At 40.7% G+C, this 21,561-nt stretch overlaps 1 protein-coding gene across 1 annotated transcript in view; it reads right to left on the bottom strand.

Annotated features, from left to right (window-relative positions):
* The window catches only part of DAPK1 (death associated protein kinase 1), an 81,498-nt gene that overhangs the window by 46,363 nt on the left and 13,574 nt on the right, over positions 1-21,561 (bottom strand). The window contains exon 3 of the mRNA XM_081930386.1: positions 5,848-6,069. Coding sequence (XP_081786512.1) covers positions 5,848-6,069 — 222 coding nt within the window. The remainder of the gene's footprint in view (positions 1-5,847; positions 6,070-21,561) is intronic.

The raw sequence follows: 21,561 nt of genomic DNA, 5'->3' as shown, positions 1-21,561 counted from the left end.
TGTATGAAACAGCCAAGCCCGTATTTCTATTTACTTTAAAGCTCTAAACCAATTGTAGTACTGTCAGGGGTAATCAGGGGTACCTTCATCTCACCACTGGGGTGTTGTGCAGGCATTAGAACAGCCCATAGACAAAGTGCCTTTAAGTCCACCAGGGGTTGGTGAGATGTATCTGGAAAGTCCCATAACAGGTTGTGAAGGCAACAGCCTCCTCTGCTGTTTGTCCCACACTCCATCTTCCCTGCAAGAAACCACTAGCATACCTGGCACAAAAATCTCAACAATGGCCTTATCTTTCACTATATGAGGCAGTGAATTCCATAATGATTTCTTGTTCATATGAAGAGATGTAGAGATGAAGAGATACAACCCACACGCAATCACTGTCCTATGGCTGGCTGAGGTGTTTTCTCCCCACTTTTTATGTTAAAAATGTTTTGTGATCGTGGCTGACATATTTACAGTGGACCCTCGAGTTACATACCTCTCTGGATACATAATCTTCAGGCTGTGAAAGCAGCAAACCCAGAAGTATTTTTCCGGGTTTTGCCGCTCACGCATGCGCAGAAGCACTCTGTGTGCCACGCGTGCGCAGAAGCAGCGCCTCTGGTTATGGATTTTTCAGGGTGCATATGGACCCCCGGAACGAATTAAATCCGTATCCAGAGGGTCCACTGTATTGTATTTTTGTTGTGTTTATAAACTTGCTTACAGTATTTGATGTACTGTACGTTGGCAAGAGAAATTAGTTTATGAGGCAGCTAATATATATGAATAAATGCAATGTGCCCTTTGTGTGCAATCAATTCTACTTTATAGCATAGCTGTGATCATACATTTGCATGTATGTAGGGGAATATGGCGTGCTCTGGTCCATGGGGTCACGAAGAGTCGGACACGACTAAACGACTAAACAACAACAACAACAACAACAACAACAGGGGAATATGAAAATTTCATGTGAAAGGCAGGCATGCATATGGGTGTCCCAAGGATGTACAGAGTGTTGCTTTCCCTAGCAATCTGAACTAGTCCTGAGTGACCATCAGTCGCAGAGCATTAATTCTTATTGCTTATGCAGCTGCATCATTTTTAAGCAGCTAGAGAGACACACTCATACCCAGAAGAGCTTAGTCTAAAACTGGACAGAAGACACAAGGAGAGTAAAGGGTTGCAGACCAAGATTAAAAATACTCCAAATGTCAATCCATATCATAATACTCAATTCAGTTCTCTGCCCTCCACTCAACTTTGAATAGCTCAAGAATCCAAATATCCCACTCGTTAGGGCCATTCACTGAATATCCTTTCACAAATCTGTGGCTTCCAGGTGTTGATGGACTACAGCTTTCACCATTCCTGAGCACTGGTCATACTGGCTGGGGCTGATGGGAGTTGCAGTCCAATAACACCTGGAGAACCACAGGTCCCCCATCCCTACTTTTACAGAATATAACTTCATTTTAAAGTTTGCTAGCATGACAATAGCCCACGCTACTTTCATTTTCTACTGCAGAAGTTTGCTTTGTCCAAGATACATTACCTTTGAATCTCTACATCGTACACCTATTATGAATAGCTGCACTGTATAAAGGTTGCTATTTATGTTAAGTGTATAATGTATACCCTGCACCTGTGGCTGCTAGAAGCAGTGCGCATGCAACAGTGGCCACACACAAGGAAATGGCTTTGACTGGTCAGCTAAACCTGGAGAGGGTAGTCTATGGGACTTCCCCTGCATGCGAAGAAAGGCTGTGGCAGATTGAGCAGTCAAGACCAACAGTGGGTCCAACGGTCAAGAAGGCACATGTTGTAGAGGGAACTGAGGGGCAAATGCGCCTTGTCAACCTGGGAAGGTAGCCCATCTAGGAAAAGGAAAGCTCTGATCCTAAACCTCTGCTGCCTTGCAGCTATACTCATTCATGAGAAGGGCTTTGGCAGCAAATCTGGAGGAAAAAAATCTGTATCTGCTAAGGAGTAAACGCCACACAAATCCAGAGTGGGAGCCCAAAGACGATTGGATGGTGTCTCATACACCTCATTTCAGCAACTCGTTTCTGCAGCCAAGCTAGTATCAAATGTACTGTTCTGCTTCCCTTTTGACCACAACAGTGAAGCTAAGTGTGGGGCCACCCAGGACCTCCATACATATTGCCCAGGCTTGCACCCCGGAGAGGTCACTTCAGTGCTGCTAAAGCAGCAAAAACAACATGGGAGGCAGGCGTTGTTACCGGTCTCCACAATCACAGCAGGCGCTGTGATTCTCCAACAGTTTGCCTTCACCCCCAGAGGCGCACTTCATAGTCTCTTGAGACAGATAGATGCGAACAATAAAGACTGTATATACCGGTACTACAGAAAAACAACTTAATAGAGACAATTAAAGCCAGACAGTAATGGGCATAACCTATGGTTGGATTAGAGGGGATTGGAGTAATATTGAAGAAATGAAGAGAGGAGGAAGAAAAAAAGTAGCAGTAGCCATGGGCAGGAAACAACCTTTGCTTCTCAATGTGAAATGCAGGAAAGGTGAAACCATTGTAAATGGGCAGGCATTTCATCAAATAGGCTAGAAGCATGAAAAAAAAGCCTACATCTAAGAGGTTTACCTAAGCAGGGTAACTGCTAACACATCCCACATTTCAGTGCACTGCTGCTTTGTGATTCATTATAATGCCACAGCATGCATCAAGTTAAGCTTGAGCAGTTTATTCACCTTAATGGAACTAAAAAGCAAATTATGAAATTAAAAGGTGAATAATCTCCATTTCACCCAGATGAAGCCAGTGGAATGTTTAAAATTCTGTTTTCAGAAGTTCACTTCTTGAACATCTGCTATAAATATTTCTGAAAAGAAATGCAGCACAACAAAATGGTGCTAATTAGTTGATGATTAACTTGTCCTTTGAAGCAATAACTTGTCCCCTACATTAGCCGCCATATTTTTTCCACACAGGAGATTTTATTTGCAGCATATTTATGACAACAGCTGAGGGCAAGTCTAATTGATTATTTTCCTTCTGGTTCTCTAATAGGGATTACTGAGTAAATTCTGCATAGCTCCTTAAAGAACTGCATGCTCTTGAACTCTGATTAGCAGAACATTATAGTGAGTGCCACCCACAGACTCTAAATACTTCTAACGAACATAGCATATAATTACATTAAATTCGGATCATGTATGAACCCTGCAGCTTTCTCATTCAGCAGCAGAAAAGTAACCTTTCCAATGCAATTTCTCTGATTCGTACCTGAAAGTTTATACCGACTGCTTCCCAAAGCATAAAATAACACAAAGATCACACTAAGCAAACAGCAGACACTATTAGTCACTGGCATATGCTGTAAGGATAAACAACTATAGAACCAACATTTCAGCAACCTAACATTTCATTTTTGTTCTAGTTTCATCCTTAACATAAAACATTTTCCAGAAACAAGTTCTTTGAGAATTGCTTTTTTCTGACATGTTGGTTAATCTCTTGTATGGAAGAAGCACCAGCAACCAAGACCAGCACTCTGATTACTGTATTGGAGGTAGAAGCAACAAGAAGCCATGGCAGAGTTGGTTTTTCTGAGACCTATATAACCAGAGCAAAACAGCTGCAAGCCCAATAAAACCCCTCAGTATTTAACACACAAGAAAGCTGTATCTACAGTACTCCTTCTCTGGATCACAAGAGGTAATTATATTTTTATGCATGCATAAGGAGTTTACAAATGGAATCAACAGAAAACATACATGTGGAGTTGCTATAGGTTCTAGTGCAAGGTTTAACTGAGAGTCTTCAAGAAGATCAAGCACTGTGTTTAACAGTAAAAAAAAAGATGCTTGCAGTCAACACTTCCATCCTCTGGGAGGAAAAATATATCACACAACACTAGAAAATAATTATTTTTCAAAAGAAGCAAACAAGCCTTTCCCAAGCTTTGGGATTAAATGCTACATCCCATAAGATATAATTATAGATTTTAAACAGTAACCTTGAAACAGATTAGCTTCAAAAACCAGCATCATCATTCCTTAATGAGCCAGTATCATTGTACTTACATGCCTTTATTAATGAACTGATTAAATAATTAAGGCACCAGCTAAATAGTTATTGTCCCAAGGAGCATTTTAAAGCCCAGTGCGTTTAACAAAATTAAAATGGCCTACATTGGAAATGGAGAGTAAATCAGAACAAAACAGAGATTAGCCTGATTGGTTTTGCTATTGGGGAACCTATCCTTTTTCACTGATCATTCATGGTGAAAAATGAGGCCTGAACGTTTAGTTAATAGCTTTTTTCTTGCTTGATGAGATAGAAAAGCAAAGAGTGATAAAGTTGGCATAGGTGCCGGCTAGTCCAAGATTGAGGGGGTTCAGCTTGTGTCACGTGTTTGTGACATCATGTACAAGATGTTGCTTCATCAGGAGGGGGCCAAGCATGGACCCCAGTGCAGCATGGCTTCAATGGCCAGCAGCTCCTCCTCTCTGGCTCTCAGGAGCAGCCAGTCACAAAAGCCACACCGAAACCAGCTTCCTCTGCCCTCTCAGCACTGCGTGCACTCTCATGTTAAATGTGTATCCTTTTCAGATTCATCCTATGTATACTGAACACTAGATGAAATCCCTGCCCCCATGGGGCTCAGCAGCATTAACTAGTTAACTAGCAGTGTTAACTAACTAACTAACTAACTAACTAACTAACTAACTAACTAACTAAGTCAGCTAAGCAGCGTTAACTAACAAGAAGGAATAAATTCTAGGGAAATATTCAGCAATAACAGACCAGATGTCCGACAGTTAACCTTTATTGAAAATTGTATTTTTAAATGAGTAAGTTTGAAAAATGGATGGTTCAAGTTTCCAGCCCGACTCCCCAAACCAAATGAGTTCCTTTTTCATGCATCTGAGATATTTACTTAACAGTGCTTCGTTTCTGTCAGGAGCCAGTGCCAGGAGTAAATCAGCAATAAAAAATAAAATAAAAGAAACCAAATCAGTGTAGGCCTAGTAATCATACTTGCAAGGACTAAAGGTCCCTGCTTTCCCACCACTCTCTTAGGCTCCTCCCTGTGTGCCTTCCCCAGCAGCCTAAGGCTCCTTCACTTTGTCTCCCTTTGCTCTGCCTTCTTCATTTCTCTGTGTGTCCTGGGAGACCAGAGAGGAAGGGAGATGGCCGCAGCAGGAAGCAGAGACCCCTTGATTTTACAGCAGCCTGCTTCATCTCTGTCCCCTCTCCTCTCCTGCCACTGAGTCTGGAAGGCTCTCTGCCCCAGCCTCTTCCTGCTCACTAAACTCTGTTGCCTCTTCAGCTTCTGACTCCTCCTTCTCCCATCTGCTCCCTCTGACCACGTATTGATGGAGCAACAGAGTGCTTCTATTGCTCCACCAACAAGCAAAATGCAAGAAACTGGAAACTGGGGGCAGAGAAACCTAACTGCCACATGTAGGTAAAAATGACAGGGATTTCCACTTCACCACTCAGTTTGATTCTCTTGTTTTCTCACTGTTCAACTCTCAAATCACTGATCTGCTATAAAACAAAATAAATTTTCTAACTCACCTCTGTGCACACACACACAACACAATTCTTTTTCACAATTCTACCACCCAGAACTACCACCTTTAATCTGCAGGGTTATAATTGTTACTTCAATAACATTTCACAGAAGTACTTTCCTGCCCTTTTCCCAGCTCCATTCACTAGCTTCTCTCAAAAAGTTGCAGGTTTTTTTATTAAGATCCGTACCACGGTTTTTTCTAGCACAAATTGCCAGAAAGATGCATTTCCAAAAACATACATCTCTGATTTTCAGAAACTGCCCCATCCCCTAAAAAGCAATTTCGAAACTACTTACAGTTCAAGAATAAGAATTACATCCATTTTACTTTCATAAACATCGTGCAGAGTAATCACATTAGGATGCTGGATTTCCTTCAATATGTTTACTTCTCGTTCAATGTCTTCTCGAGTCACTCCTCGGCGGCTGGATTTTGTTCTCCGTTTCTTGATGAATTTTGCAGCATACTGTGCCCCAGTGCTCTTCTCTCGACATTTCCTTACTACTGCAAACTGTCCACTAAGAAACACAAGACAGTAGGAAAGGTATTTATTAAGTATAGTACAAAAATATTTTCTATTGCTACACACAATAGAAATGACAAAAATTCGGCAGTGGTATATGCAAATTTGGGTTAATATTGGAAAACTGATAAAAAATTATTCGGCAAAAAAGAAAGAAAGAAAAGACAAAAATTAAATATGAAAGGAACACAGAAATGTGCTCATACTTGGTGACCCCACTGGTCCATTTAGCTCACTTGGTGCTAGCTACGGATTCAACCAATGAGCAACTTTCCCCAATACAGCCACTCATTTAAAAAGAAATAAATCCCTAACTGCAATTCGGAAAAAGTTTCGGGGGTGGGGAATCACTAGAAAAGCAATTTAGCACTAATTAAGGCTTTGAAATGCTGCTCATAACAAAGGTTAGAGTGAAGGTGTACCAAACTGATACCACCTTTTTGATACGTCACTGCCAGAGTCAAAACCCTGACGTTTAAACAAAATAGAGCAACGCTTTAAGGTGGAATCCAATGTAGCACCAAGTCTCTCATTCCATTAGCATAATTATTTATCCATGTACAAGGGAACACCCTCTCACTCAGTGGAAATCCTTGCACTGAATACCACCCTTAAGGGCATCTATACCTGTGGATAGTGCACCCAATCTTCTGGGGATGAATCCTAAGGAAAATACAGGATGCTGACCATTGGATGCCCCAGCGTCCCATAACAAGCACAGTAAGCCTGCAACTTGCTCTCACTTTACTTAGGGGATTGACACCTGCAACCTTACATGAGTGAGGTGGGGGAAATAAATAAATGGAGAACTGGGGGAACCCACTGCCCTCCGTGCCCCATTTATTTACAGTCATGGGAAAAAGAAAGTACACCTTCTTTGAATTCTGTGGCTTTATATATAAGGACATAATCACCTGTTCCTTAGCAGGTCTTAAAATTAGGTAAATACAACTTCAGATGAACAACAACAACAACAACAAAAACTAATAATAATAATAATAATAATAATAATTTATTTGTATCCCGCCCTAAGCAGGGCTCAGAGCAGCTAACAACAAGTAAAAATAGCACAATGTACAGTGGTACCTCAGGTTAAGTATTTAATTCGTTCTGGAGGTCTGTTCTTAACCTGAAACTGTTCTTAACCTGAAGCACTACTTTAGCTAATTGGGCCTCCCGCTGCTGCGGCACGATTTCTGTTCTCATCCTGAAGCAAAGTTCTTAACCTGATGTGCTATTTCTGGGTTAGCAGAGTCTGTAACCTGAAGTGTATGTAACCTGAAGCATATCTAACCTGAGGTACCACTGTACATAAAATCACACAGTAAATTAATTCTAAAATCAATTCAGAATCAAATTAATGGCAACCATTGTGTTAGAGTTCTATGAGGATAACAGAAGGAGAGAGGGGGTCAAACTGTGCCCTGGCCAAAGGCCAGGCGGAACAGCTCTGTCTTGCAGGCCCTGCGGAAAGATGTCAAGTCCCACGGGGCCCTAGCCTCTTGTGGCAGAGTGTTCCACCAGATCGGGGCCATGGCCGAAAAAGCCCTGGCTCTGGTTGAGGCCAGCCTAACCGCCCTGTGGCCCGGAATCTCCAAGATGTTTTTATTTGAAGACCGTAAGGTCCTCTGTGGGGCATACCAGGAGAGGTGGTCCCGTAGGTACGAGGGTCCTAGGCAGACCCAGTGTTTGCCTTTGCAAGCGGACCCCTTGCAAACACAGTGGGCCCACTGTAAATGAATGAAGTGTGGTAATTCCACATTAAATGCCCAGTGTGGAAGCATCCCATGATAACCAAAACTCCAACGTAAAGAAGACTGTTATTTAATTTGAAGGGTGTATTTCATTTGAATTCAGTGTAACCGGTACAGCGACTCAGTTACATGTTGATATAAATTTCAAAGGTGGCTAAGATCTTCCTTTGTTCACAAGCAACAGCAACCCAGGGGGCAACCATTTTGTAGATGAGCTCAATGACTGAGCTGCAAAATAAGCGTTCAGATGGTCCCTAAGATTCCTTGGACCTAAGTTGTTCCAGGTTTTGTGAGTTAATACAAAAACCTTGAACCTGACTTAGCAGGAGATATTTCTAAATATTATGGAAAATTCGACATTATTTACTGCATATGCCCATTTCCCAGGGTTAATTTGTTTTTGTAATGAAGAAATATCAACAATATATATTACTGATTCATACAATTAAGGACTTGTGGGATTTTTATTACTACAGAGGCAGGTATAAGAGAGCTGAAATAAGAGAGCTTTCCATGGGTTTTTGTGAGCTGAAGTGTGGGAAGAAATCCTGAAAGCCATTTTGCTAAAAATTAACTACAACATTAGTGTGCTCTCATTTCATTACTATGCTTTGTCACAGCTGCCCGTGCTGCAAATACCGGAAACACTCTGCAGGTTTTAAAAGTATAATGCCAAGTGTCATAGGTTTTATTAGAATTGAAGAGATAATTTTAATAATAATAATAATAATAATAATAATAATAATAATACTGCCTAGCACTCTACTTAAATAATATTAACTAGTGTATATAATTCCCCTCATGGGAGAATATCAGTTGAAGACAGTGAGAATCACAATGAAAGCACTTTGCAAGAATAAGTGCTGTCTTTTAATAACAGTGATTTGTTTGTGATCCTGCAATTCTCTTTGAATTGGTGGATAATTGCTACTCTAAATCTCCTCTGTTCAAGGTGCTTGGCATCGGCCTATACAAGTGTTGTAGGCGTAATGATTTTTCAACCATCTTTCTGACCAGTTAGCATATCATCTGACAGATAAAATTGTGTTTTAGCGTTTAGACCAGGAAATCATAAGCTGCTGCTTAAAACAAAGAGTGGGGAGGAAGGAGAAGGTGAAGAGGGAATTCACAAATTTACGTAAACGGGCTCTGCGTCCCAGCCTTCTTGTTGCTCTCCAGCACGGATAGGGTGCACATATAAAGGATTACTAATTAGCACAACATGGGCAACAGTAACTCCCACGCCAGACCAACTTCCTTCTCTTTATACAAAAAGACAAAAAGAATCAGACATTGGAATGTTTATAAAGCTATTACTACTAGATGAAATTATAGTAAGTTGTATTTACCATTTCCACCCCCTGCGCTGTAATTAATTTAGAAATTCCGTAAGACTTTACAATACCAGTTTGTTAGAAGAAATTTCCCTGAACAAAAAATTTAAGCCTATATGTCTTTAAAGAAGCTGAAGTCCCATCAGTTAAATGGATTTGATTGTATTTAGTTCTGTGTTTCATGGTCCGGACGATACTCAGAAGTTGCTTGCCCACTGAGGTGGATCCACAACACTACCTTTCTTGCAGCAAAATCAGTGCCCTTACTGAGACGGTTGAGATGGACAGGAGGTCTGCATGGTGTAGGCAACAGGGACACCGGACTGATCCTGTTGGTGTGTGCGCACAGCGCTGACCTTCCTGTCTCCTCAACCTTTCCAGTAAGGGGCAGTGACTCTACTGACAGGAGGCTGGGTGAGGTGCAATACAGGGCATATTTTTTAAACTTAATTTTTGGGTTTATGTCTCTGGAAAATTATTATGTCTCATTTCTTAGAAGGAGGGGAATGATGCAGACAGGCAAATGCACACAGATCAGTCTTGACCAAATAGAGATTAGTCTGTTAAGCGACAATGGAAAAGCTATTGTTCTGTGAATAGAACTTTAGCAATAAAGATGGTAAGGGACCTCTTTCAAACCCTTCAATTTAAAGCCACAGCTTTTTAAAAAACAGATAATACTGTCTTTTCTTTTCTTTTTGTCAACTGTGTGAAAGGCAAAAATTAACAGAGGCAGCTAGAACTTAGGGAAGTTGAAAAAGGAAAATGCTAAGAAGTCAATTCATGATATATTCATAGAATGTATCACTCCCCGCCCCCCCCAGGAGATATACACAAGATTTTCCCTTATTAAAAACACTCACTAGTATAGTAATATTTACAAAATGAACAAATATTTTAAAACCGGTTTACACTGTGTCCCACATCTGTCTGAAAGGAGTACAAAAAAGCCCAACACAATGATAAGATAATACAAAATAAATGCAGATGAAATTGAAAATGAACAAATTAAGTGACATGCTGGATTAAAAAAAAACCAGCAGAAGCCTCTGTACACAGATATGCCTTGACGGAGGTGCTGAAAAAGTATAAATGATTTTGGCTTAGTTTGGAGGGAAGATGATTCAACATATGGCATAGCACCATAGCAAAGGCTCTCCCCCTGGTTGTACCACTGCTTCATTCTCTTTATGATCCAGTGCAGATGCACAACCTCCAATCTCTTAAACATGCTTTATGGGGTGGGCTTGACTTGTGAGCTACCTTCCCTTCCGTCTGACTTCTCTGCTCTAGCACCAACTCATCCCTCCTTTCCAAATATGATATAGTGTTACATCTAAATTGGCACCAACAGCATTAGCTTGCACTAACCAGAATTTGAAAAACAAAATAAAAAAACCAGCTTAAATCTTCATTTAAAGCTCTGGTTAGTAGTACTAAGGTAGTGTACAGACTGTCTCCCCCAACCTCACATCCTCCAGATGTTTTGGACTACAACCATCATCAGCTAGTATGGCCATTGGCCAAGGATGATGGAAGTTGTAGTCCTAAACATCTGGAAGGCACCAGGTTGAGGAAGTCTGATGTAGCCTTCAGTTTGTGTTGGTGTGAAGTCTGGCTAACACCTACAAGAGAAGGAGGATTAATATGGAAGAAGGGAGGGTGTGCACAAATGCCCCCACTCATTCCCTTAACCATGGGATCAGCATGGCTGAGGGATTGTCAATATTACATCTGTATGGAGCCTATACATTCAGGTATCCATAAGGTATTGAACCTATTTCAATATACACATCATGCTTTGTAAGGGACAGACAAATCAGGACATCAACCACAGTCTGAAGCTGGTTTGCAAACCAGTTTCTGCTGCTGACATATGAATTCACAAATCGAAGTTAGAGCCACGCTTCTCAATCTCAATGGGCTACTACAGAGACACGAAGTGAAGAACTCAAGACGTTTTGTGCCGCACATGGAACAAAGTTGGGAAAGGCTGTTCTAGATACTGCAGGAATGAGTGTGCACAAAATAATCAAATACAAGAATCCTTGCATAATATTCATGTTGAGCAGGATGTAAGGAAGGTGTAGTAAAAGTATTAAGGGATGTGTCATAAATCTCTAGATTAATTTGCTGGAATTTTAATGCTGCCTGATGCCCAAGGCTATGAATTATAACACACTAAAAAGCCAATATGAAAACATTAAAAGCATTGTCCTAAAAAAAACAAAACCCACTTACGAACTAATGTTATGTTAGTTGTATCCACCTTGTGAAAGTGATAGAAAGCAGAGTTTAAGTGCAAGTAATTATGAACAAACAAACAAACAAGCGCTTCAAATTGCACATGTAAAACACTAACTGGTGCTATTTAATCTGTTTATATTGCAGTAATTCTTAGTGATAATCTGGCCAATGCATTTTATATTAAATATCAGACAGGTACATATTGTGAATGACAGATTGTGGAACATTCCCTAATCAGAACAAACTGGTTGCCTAGTTTGATAACCTAGAACACACTGTAAACATGTAACATCTGATAATAACAATAATTTCACGACCTGCTTTTTCCCAGTGGGGGGAATTCCTACAGTAGGAGGGTTTACTCCTACAAGCTTTACTGCAACTTGTTGCCCATGAGAAAGAAAAAGAAAGAAAGAGTTTGTGTGAGTGAGAATGAATCTAGTAAGGTATCTGTACACCTTTTCACCACCACTGGGCCTGTGAGGGTCTTTGCAACTATGATTAAGCATTTTGCTGACTAAAATCACTCGCATTCAGCCAGTGAATGTTAAACTGGGCTTGTTAAACTGCAGGAACTTTGTTTTGTTTTACAGCTTTTGCTTTTTATATTGATGCTTTTATTGAAAGTCACCTTAATCTTAAGCCAAGAAGGAGTGCTAACACAAACATTGCCATAGCTAGATAAATAAATGGAGCACACTCATTTGTTTACTTTTTCTCACACACCTTCCTAAAGAGACAATAGCCCTGGTAGACAGTGTATGAAAAAGAGCAACTGATGCCTCACAAGTCCTGCTGTTTGGAACTTTTAACACACAAACGCAAACACAGCGAGATTCAAGGCAGATCAAATTTCCAAAGTTGATCAAAGAAACATTCAACTCAGCAACATGAATCCATGATTGAAGGAAAGCTATCATAGGAGGAAGAAGTGAATGTAAAATGACCAGGGAAGAACAGTGAAAGAAATTTGCCATTTGGGGGGGAAAGTTATAAGTTGAATGTGAGAAGGAAATTACAAGAGCTTGGTAAAAATATTTTGAAAGGGATGTGGGGTTGGGAAGGAAAATACCAACAAAAATGCCTTCTCCATTTATGAGTCTGTGGATTCTACCTAAAACGAGTAGAGGCAAAATTCTCACCACAGCCTTCCTGACTTGAGGAAATGGACAGGTGCTTATTTCTCAATAAATATGCATAAATTGCACAGATAATTTAACTATGCCCAGCCACACGACCATCTATCTGTGCCTTTGGCAATAAGACTAATACATTACAAACTGCAGTGAAACTACTGTTGATCCTGCGAATGGCCACAATTGGTGTAATTTTCACTGTCTGTATCTTCTGTATTTCATTTCCTCCTTGACCTCCCTGTTCACAATTCCTACTGATCCACAACTGTGTCTGTATATACCCCTGTAGCTCTGGTTAACACTTCATACATCTGATGCAGTGGCCAGTGTTAGAAACTGAGATATGAAAGCAAGGAGCTAAATGGCACCTTAAACCGAGATTGTGGGTGCAATAACGGAATGTCTAAGCACACTTTTTTTTTTATAACAATACAAAGCTGAAAATGAATGAACTGCAGCTAAAATAAAATGTTAATTTTTCACATGGTCTAAACCTTCCCTTGCCCTCCCCCCTAATATTCTTAAGAGGGTCCCTTCTCCAGCCTTCAGATATTAGCTGGAAGTGGGGAGGCAGAAAAAGGTCCTCCTTTCCTTCCACTCTGCAGTTTTAATATGAAATCTTAGGTGCAGTACTGCGCCCAGAGCTCAGAAACTGCTCATGCTAATGAAATTCCCTGTCGCAAAATGCGCCTAGAACAATGGGAGTTCTGAACACTGGCAGTGGATTGTAGTCCATAAACGTTTATTCAATAATAAGTGTGTATGTCTTTAACATGCCAAAAATGTTGTTTTTGCTGCAGGAAACTATTACAGCTAAGCCTCTGGAAATTGTTGTTAAAAGTTTCTCTGTTCCCTTTTTTTACATCCTCTTTCCGTTTCCTGCATCTCGTAAGAACTTCAGCATATTTGTTTCTTCCAGATTATCATCTGTGGGTGCTTCAAGACCAGGCAGCTCCTAGGAGCTCACCAAACATTGGTCTTCTGTTGTAAGCTACATGTTGAATTTCAATTGACTTCCTACACTTTGGGGCAGTGTAGCACTTTTTAAGTGTATATATTTTGCTGTGCTTCACCCATACTCACAAGCATAACATAGTCACGTGAAGAGGCAACATGCAATGTTTAAAACCATTTCTTAATTTGTGCTCAACTATTTTTTAAATGTCAGTTCCACTGTGCAATTTAAAATCAACAATTTTTGCATTTGAGCTAGAACACTTTCAGTTAAATATATTTAATGGCAAGACCCACACAAACTAACGGATTGGTTAAGCATGCAACTAAAATGACACTGGCAAGAAAAACACGAGTGAAGGGGTGTGGAGGTACATAGCAATTCACATAATGCAGCTCTCCGAAAGAAAGAAAAATGCCCAAGCACTGGGCACAGTTCCAGTTACGTTTATCAAATCTGAAAGAGGTGTTTATCTTCTACAAGGACTGTAGACTCCTGCTTAAAGGTTTTTCTGTCCAACAAAAAAAAAACCTGCCTTGGCTCTCACTCATGGGTGCAGTACTCAGACCTTTGGCCTAGTTATTACCATAGGTTTAATCCAAAATTCACTACACAGTCTAAATATCAATCTGGTAACAAGGTGCACACTTAGCAGATTAATACTAAGCTCCAAGTACATGGCTTGGTGTTAAGGTAAGACATCATCCCAACACTTAACACACACACACTGAACTCCCCTTTTGAAGAGCAGGCACAGTCTTACATGCAGATCGTTGATCCACAGGACTGGGCAAGCAGGCAGGAACATCTTTGAGTAAGCAGAGTTTATTCACACCACCACAGCCAGCAGCACTGTGTCCTTGAAGATGGAGGCAAGATTGACTGTGCCAGTTCACTGTTCAACCTAGGCTCAGGTGCCTACCTGGGATGGAAGTGCTTTGCTAGCAGTCGGTGAGACAGGGGCTAATTTGGACACTCCCCAGTTGGCGCCTGGGACGGCCAATGTCTCTGAGGTGGGGCTTTCTCCTGACAAGCTGCTCAGCCCCTCCCCAGCATCCTGATGGGTACCTCCCAAGCTCCTTCAGGCCAGCCCTGCCAAGAAGTCCTCTCCCAGGAGTCACGATGCAGGCAGCCCAGTGTGCAGTAACTAAAAAACTTAGGCAACTTTTAGACTTCATGAACATGTAGACTTCATGTACAGAAATAGGTTACTTGCCTAATAGGTCATTTCCTAATCTCATTATACGTTGTTTGCCTCTATTATACAAAGCAATAGATAAAAGCACAGCAAGACTCACTTTTGCTTTCACCATAAGGTACACCAAACTAAAAATGTAAAGCAAGTCTGACTGAAAGCAAATTTGACTGTGGCTTTTCCAGAAAGCAAATTATCAGTGTACAATTACAATGCATTACTGTTAATAATATTCCTAAGAACAACACTTGCATAAACCATCCCGGAAGGGAAATTAATGTCTACTAAAAGTATTGCTTACATAAAAGAAGGAGAAAAATTTCTGAATCATCCTATATTTATTTTAACATACATACATAATTGTATTTGTATGCTGCATTTCCATAATTCAAACCATGCTCAAGGCAGCTTACAACATGTAAAAAAATACATAATTCTAAATGCTACAAAAGTAATCACGAACAATAAATAAAACATAAAAAAATACACAACCAAATTGAAATTCCCATATAAATCATAATATTTTTTTTAAAAAGAAAACAAACAATTAATATCAATAACAGCAACAACCCCCCCCCAATAAAACTCCCTAAACAATATCGAACATAAGAGTCTGGACATACAAGGAGCATAAATGAAAGAAAATAAGGCAAGTATTATTTAGGGATTAAGACTTCCAACTTGAAGTCATGGCTATTACCCTGTTGTATTGACACCAACAATGAGCGACAGATAAGACAACTAAATGCATAAAATGGAAAATAAACTTGACATTATTTCCTTTAAGCAACAGGACTTTCACTCTGAAGCAAGTCAGCAACAATATATTTAATTTAATTAACTGATTTAATTCATACACACGTAAATTTAATAATTTTTATTTAAACGTAAGGAATTATAAAAGTTCTGCAAGAAAGAACAAGTAAGTTCATCAATTATTATCCTGTTACAAATGGAGGGGAGACGAATAAATGACACATCAACTACTCTGCAAGAAGGCAGAATAAAAAGGAACCATAAACCATAATAAGGTTCAAGAAGATAATAGTAGTACACTACTAGAAACTATTTTTCTTTTAGAAAAAAATATTTTTACCATTAAGTCAATTATATCAATTCCATCTTTTACGCAAGTGCATTTAAGACGGCTCAAAATCTGAAAAAAAGGTTTTTTTTACACAATGCAATCACATCCCATGCAAGGGATCTTTTCCAGAGGCAGCGTATATATGCATAATCGCATGCAGCCCAAAGCTGCTGGTAGGCAAGAGAGGGAACCTTCGCATGGAGGACTTCTGGTGACTCTGATGCCTTTTCTCACTCCTCCATACATGATACCAGCACTGAGAGGGCCGTGGCAGCTTGTTTTCCTACCTCTCCAAGGTATCACAGCAAGGAGGAGAGAGTAGCTAGTGAAAACCAGCCTCCCTTAGTTCCAAGACAAGTGGGGAAGAGGTGGAGGCAGACAGAAGAAACCCCATTCCGTTCTCTTCAACTGTAGAAGGGAGGAGAGGCAGGCAGAAGCTGCAGTTCCATTTCAGAGGCATTCCAGCTTTTTTCTTGAAATGTAAGACGAGAAAAAGGTGTCTTGCCCAGCACATCCAGTGTGTCTTCCCTCACCATCAAATCATCACCAGAAATAGCCTATTCCCTGGATAACAGTTGCCATATCAGGTGGTGTGGCTTCCAAGCATGCTGGAATCTCATTATAATAGATTAAACAGAAGCATACTGCGTTGCTTACTTATGTTAATCACTGGGAGCTGTTTGTCCTGCAGACAGATTTTTGGAGCCCTTCTCTCCATTTGTGGCATGCAGCAATGAATGGCATTTTATGGATTAAGCTCAGAAATGGACCTCGATAGGAAAAAAACATCTGAGGTGATATCCACTGTAGACCCAATGGAAATCAATTTCCTTGATTACGGTGGGTTTCCTCCCAAGTATGACTGATGTTGGTGACCTTATGTATAAAATATCACTCCTTTCATGCAAATTTACTAGCTAATAATAGGCAGTCATAGTTGACTAAGAATGAGGGGGAGAGAGAGATGATGAAAGCTTGAAATGAAGATAAGCGTATCTGTGTCTCTCTCTTCTCCTGAGATTTCAATTTAAGATTAAACACACAAATACTGATAATCCAGCTTTATTGTATTCTGCATTTGGAGCTTTGCTAAAGCAGTGTGCTAAATATAAGCAGTATACAGCTGTCCTGAACTTGAAACAAAAATATGGATAGCAGAGTTTTAGAGAGATAAGGTTTCCCACTGCCACCTTAGCGCTCAGAAAATTAAATGCAGGAGTCTTTAAAAGAATGAATGTAGGGAATTCTCTTCCCTCATCATCAATAAAATCACATCTTTAAACGGCTGGTCCATATGGGATGACAGTCAATTTATTGTGAAGTGGAAGGAGACAGTAGTACTTTTTCTTTTTTTCCAGAAATTTAAGAATAGTAAGTAACCCTGATGTTTGTAGAATGGTTGGCATTGGTGTTCCAAATATTATCAAACCTTCTTAACCTGTATAAGGTTATTCAATGAAATGACTGGTCAGTCTAGAACTATTGTTATTTCAAACCATGGTTTTGAAGACTGATATAAAATGTTTGAATTTATTTCGTTTCTCTTGGTTTGCCATAATGCATTAATTGGGGACACTGTGGTTAGCATTAACCAGGACTGACTTGGAAATGGAAGAGTGCGAAAGCCTGTGGCACATTCTCGGTCCTTCAAACTATTGTTTGGCATATTGGGATCATGATGCTCAATGACTCTTAAACCAGGCTCAAGTCAGAAAATCATAGTTTCCTGCTTTTTAAACAAGACACAGAAAGACCTGAGATCATGTGCTGCTTCCTCACCTTCAGCATAGCAGGAGAATGGAAGCTTGTATTTCCAATACAGCTGTCTGTTCTGTCTTATATCAGGAACTATTGTTTGTTTAAACCAGTGTTTCCCAAACTTGGGTCTCCAGTTGTTTTTGGTCTACAACCCCCCCCCCCAGACCAGTGGTCAGGAATGATGGGAATTGTAGTCTGAAAACAACTTGAGACCCAACCCAAGTTTGGGAAACACCTGCTTAAACCCTAGTTAGGAAAAACAAACCAGGATGAGAAATGAGAGTTTGATATTTGGTGGTAGGAAACATCCTATGGAGATTCAGTCACTCCTCTTGGTGTGTTGTGTTCTTATGCTGTGGTGGTGGTAGGAATCTCCAGTTATTTATTTACTTAGTAAGTCTAAACCCACAAAGTAGAAAAACTAAGCAGCCTACTTGGTAAAATAATTACTTTTATTTCAGGTACTGGAAAAATAAAATAAAATAAAAATACATACTTAGAATAATAGAATCATATTTGGAAGGGTCCAAAGGCTCATCTAGTCCAACCCCCTGCCACAACCTTCAGAGGGAGTCCGTTCCACTATCGAAAAGTTCTTAATGTCAGAAAGTTCTTCTTGATGTTTAGTCGGAATCTCCTTTATTGTAATTTGAAGCCATTGGTTCAAGTCCTACCCTCCAGAGCAGGAGAAAACAAGCTTGCTCCATCTTCCATGCGACAGTCGTTTAGATATTTGAAGATGGCTATAATATCTCCTCTGGGTCTCCTCTTTACCAGACTAAACATACCCAGCTCTTTAAACCGTTCCTCATAAGACTTGGTTTCTAGACCCTTGATTGTCTTAGTTGCCCTCCTCTGCACACATTCCAACTTGTAAAAATCCTTCTAAAATTGTGGTGCCCATAACTGGACACAGTATTCCAGATGTAGTCTGATCAAGGCAGAATAGAGTGGTATTACTTCTCTTAATGGGACTTGGGTGGCGCTGTGGGCTAAACCACAGAGCCTAGGGCTTTCCAATCAGGTCTTCAGTTCAAATCCCCGTGATGGGGTGAGCTCCCATTGCTCAGTCCCTGCTCCTGCCAACCTAGCAGTTCGAAAGCACGTCAAAGTGCAAGTAGATAAATAGGTACCGCTCCGGCAGGAAGGTAAATGGTGTTTCCGTGCGCTGCTCTGGTTCGCCAGAAGCGGCTTAGTCATGCTGGCCACATGACCTGGAAGCTGTACGCCGGCTCCCTCAGCCAGTAAAGCGAGATGAGCGGTGCAACCCCAGAGTCGGTCACGGCTGGACCTAATGGTCGGGGTCCCTTTACCTTTACCTTACTTCTCTTAATCTGGACACCATACCTCTGTTGATGCAGCCTAGAATAGCATTAGCACTTGCATTATACCTACCTAGTTATCAAATAGGAAGGGGCCAGATGCTTGTATTGTATTCTTAAAGCATGCAAATAAAAACAACAACACCCACTCACCATTCTCTACCTCTTTTCCCTTTTCTTCCTAATGTAACACTGATGTCTCACAACAAATGAAACTGATCTGTAGAAAACGTAACTTGAAAAGAAGAGACATTGCACATACTTTTGTAAACCAGGAAATCTTTAATAAAAATATATTTAAAAACAAACAAACAATACTCCAGCATTAGGCATCATCCAGCTACCTTGCATGGAAACAGCAGCAACAAATAACAAAAAGAATTTGCAGCCATATTCCTCACAAGCTTTGAGAATGGTAAAATTTAATACCTAATGCCTGTTTCTCAGTTAAAGACACTAAAAGAGAGCAACCTTACTAGTAATTTTATTCTAACCATAAACTCAGTTGCTTCAAGGCTACTGAAGACACTGAAGTTATTTTCCAAATTCCTAAATGTATCTGTTCTTGGGATAAGACTGTAGCTAGAAGGATACATAGCGATTCACAATATACAGTATTCCCAAGGAAAATACAGCATCTTTGTGTGCTTTGAAAATGGGGGTATGTGGACGTTGACCACCCTGTTGATATGCTGCTGTTACTCTCTAAGACACCCATAGGAATTCTCCAATTCAGACGACTATATTCACATTACTGTACAATAATCTGTTTATGGAATTAGTTTTCTCTTTTAAGCAAAAAATTCATTGTTATTGTTCTCTAAGCAGGTCATTAATGACCTCTGCAAACTGGAAAAGGATGGAATTGTAAATGGCATGCACTTTATATTGCCTCCATGTACTGCTCAATGCTATGAATGCAAAATTTGAAGTTGAGGTACAGTACAATTCCCAAAGTGGACATTAGTTTAACACCATCAGGAATCAGTGCACTGCTGAATTACCCCTGGTTGAACACAGGTACTTTAGAGCAGTGTTTCCCAACCTTGTGCCTCCAGCTGTTTTTGAACTACAACTCCCATCATCCCTGACTATCAAGACCAGTGGCAAGGGATGATGGGAATTGTAGTCCAAAAACAGCTGGAGGCACAAGGTTGGGAAACACTGCTTTAGAGCAGTGTTTCCCAACCTTGGGTCTCCAGCTGGTTTTGGACTACAACTCCCATCATCCCTAGCTAGCAATACCATTGGTCAGGGATGATGGGAATTGTAGTCTGAAAACAGCTGGGGACCCAAGGTTGGGAAACACTGCTTTAGAGAACTGACTGTAAAAACAGGACAAATCATACTAGAAAAGAGAATACAGTTCCAAAGTACAGCAGACGTGCTATGCTGGAGCTGAGGGTGGTGTGGTAGGGGACACATATGGGTCAACCGAATAGATCATGTTACAGCCATCACAACAGAAATAATTTCTCCGCAGAATGTATGCACTAGTCTTGGACAGAAAGATGTGTGTATGTGTGTCTGAAGGGATGGCGATGCTTTGGAAATTGGTGCTGGAGAAGACAGCTGAGAAAATGTTGTTAATCAGGCAAGTAATCAACTATTTGAACTCCATAGGTAAAGGTAAAGGGACCCTTGAACGTTAGGTCCAGTCGCGGATGACCCTGGAGTTGCAGTGCTCATCTTGCTTTACTGGCTGAGGGAGCCGGCGTACAGCTTCCGGGTCATGTGGGCAGGATGACTAAGCCGCTTCTGGCAAACCAGAGCAGCGCACGAAAACGCCGTTTAACTTCCCGCCGGAGAGGTACCTATTTATCTACTTGCACTTTGACATGCTTTCAAACTGCTAGGTTGGCAGGAGCAGGGACCGAGCAACGGGAGCTCACCCCATCTCGGGGATTCGAACCGCCAACCTTCTGATCGGCAAGTCCTAGGCTCAGTGGTTTAACCCGCGTCCCTTTGAACTCCATAAAAGGTAAAGGTACCCCTGACCGTTAGGTCCAGTCGCATACGACTCTGGGGCTGTGCGCTCATCTCGTTCTATAGGCCGAGGGAGCCGGTGTTTGTCCACAGACAGCTTCCATAGTCCATAGCAGCAGCCAAATTACAAAGCGACGCCACAAATAAAGTCATTCTGCCAGCAGTCACACATGGGAGATCTACTGAATTTGGGACAGTGTCCTAGAACTCTGCTGAGAGGCAGGCGAACTGAAAGGCAACAGAGCACAAGGACAGAACTTTGCACAGCAAGTTATATTTGCACTCAAATTTGGTTTCTAACCGGTCACGGTATATGAACCAACTCTGTTGAGAAGTTACTGGACTTAACTGAGGACTGCTTGCCAGGAATACTAGCTAATATTTTAATCTTCTTTCTTTAGATTTAAGTCTCCTAAATTAAATTTATTTATATCAGTTATGGGGGAGAAATACTTGTCTGATAGCTGAATTTTAGGCATACGTCGGAAGTCATCCTCCTCCAAGCACATCTATTTAGCCATTATTGTTTGCAAGGCCTGTTTCATCTACTTTTACTCTACAACTGTCAATTCATTTGCTCAATTTACTCTGCATTTGATCAGAGGATATACTGTGCACTCCAAAAAACGTTGTGGCAAACAATGATAGGAAACATGAAAGAAAGTGGTGGGAAATCTAACAGCTGTAACTTAGATCTCCTACTGATGCTAATT

This window comes from Podarcis melisellensis (assembly GCF_964234715.1).
Source record: "Podarcis melisellensis genome assembly, chromosome: 11".
NCBI classification, from domain to species: Eukaryota; Metazoa; Chordata; class Lepidosauria; order Squamata; family Lacertidae; genus Podarcis; species Podarcis melisellensis.
This window is presented reverse-complemented; position numbering and strand designations above follow the sequence as displayed.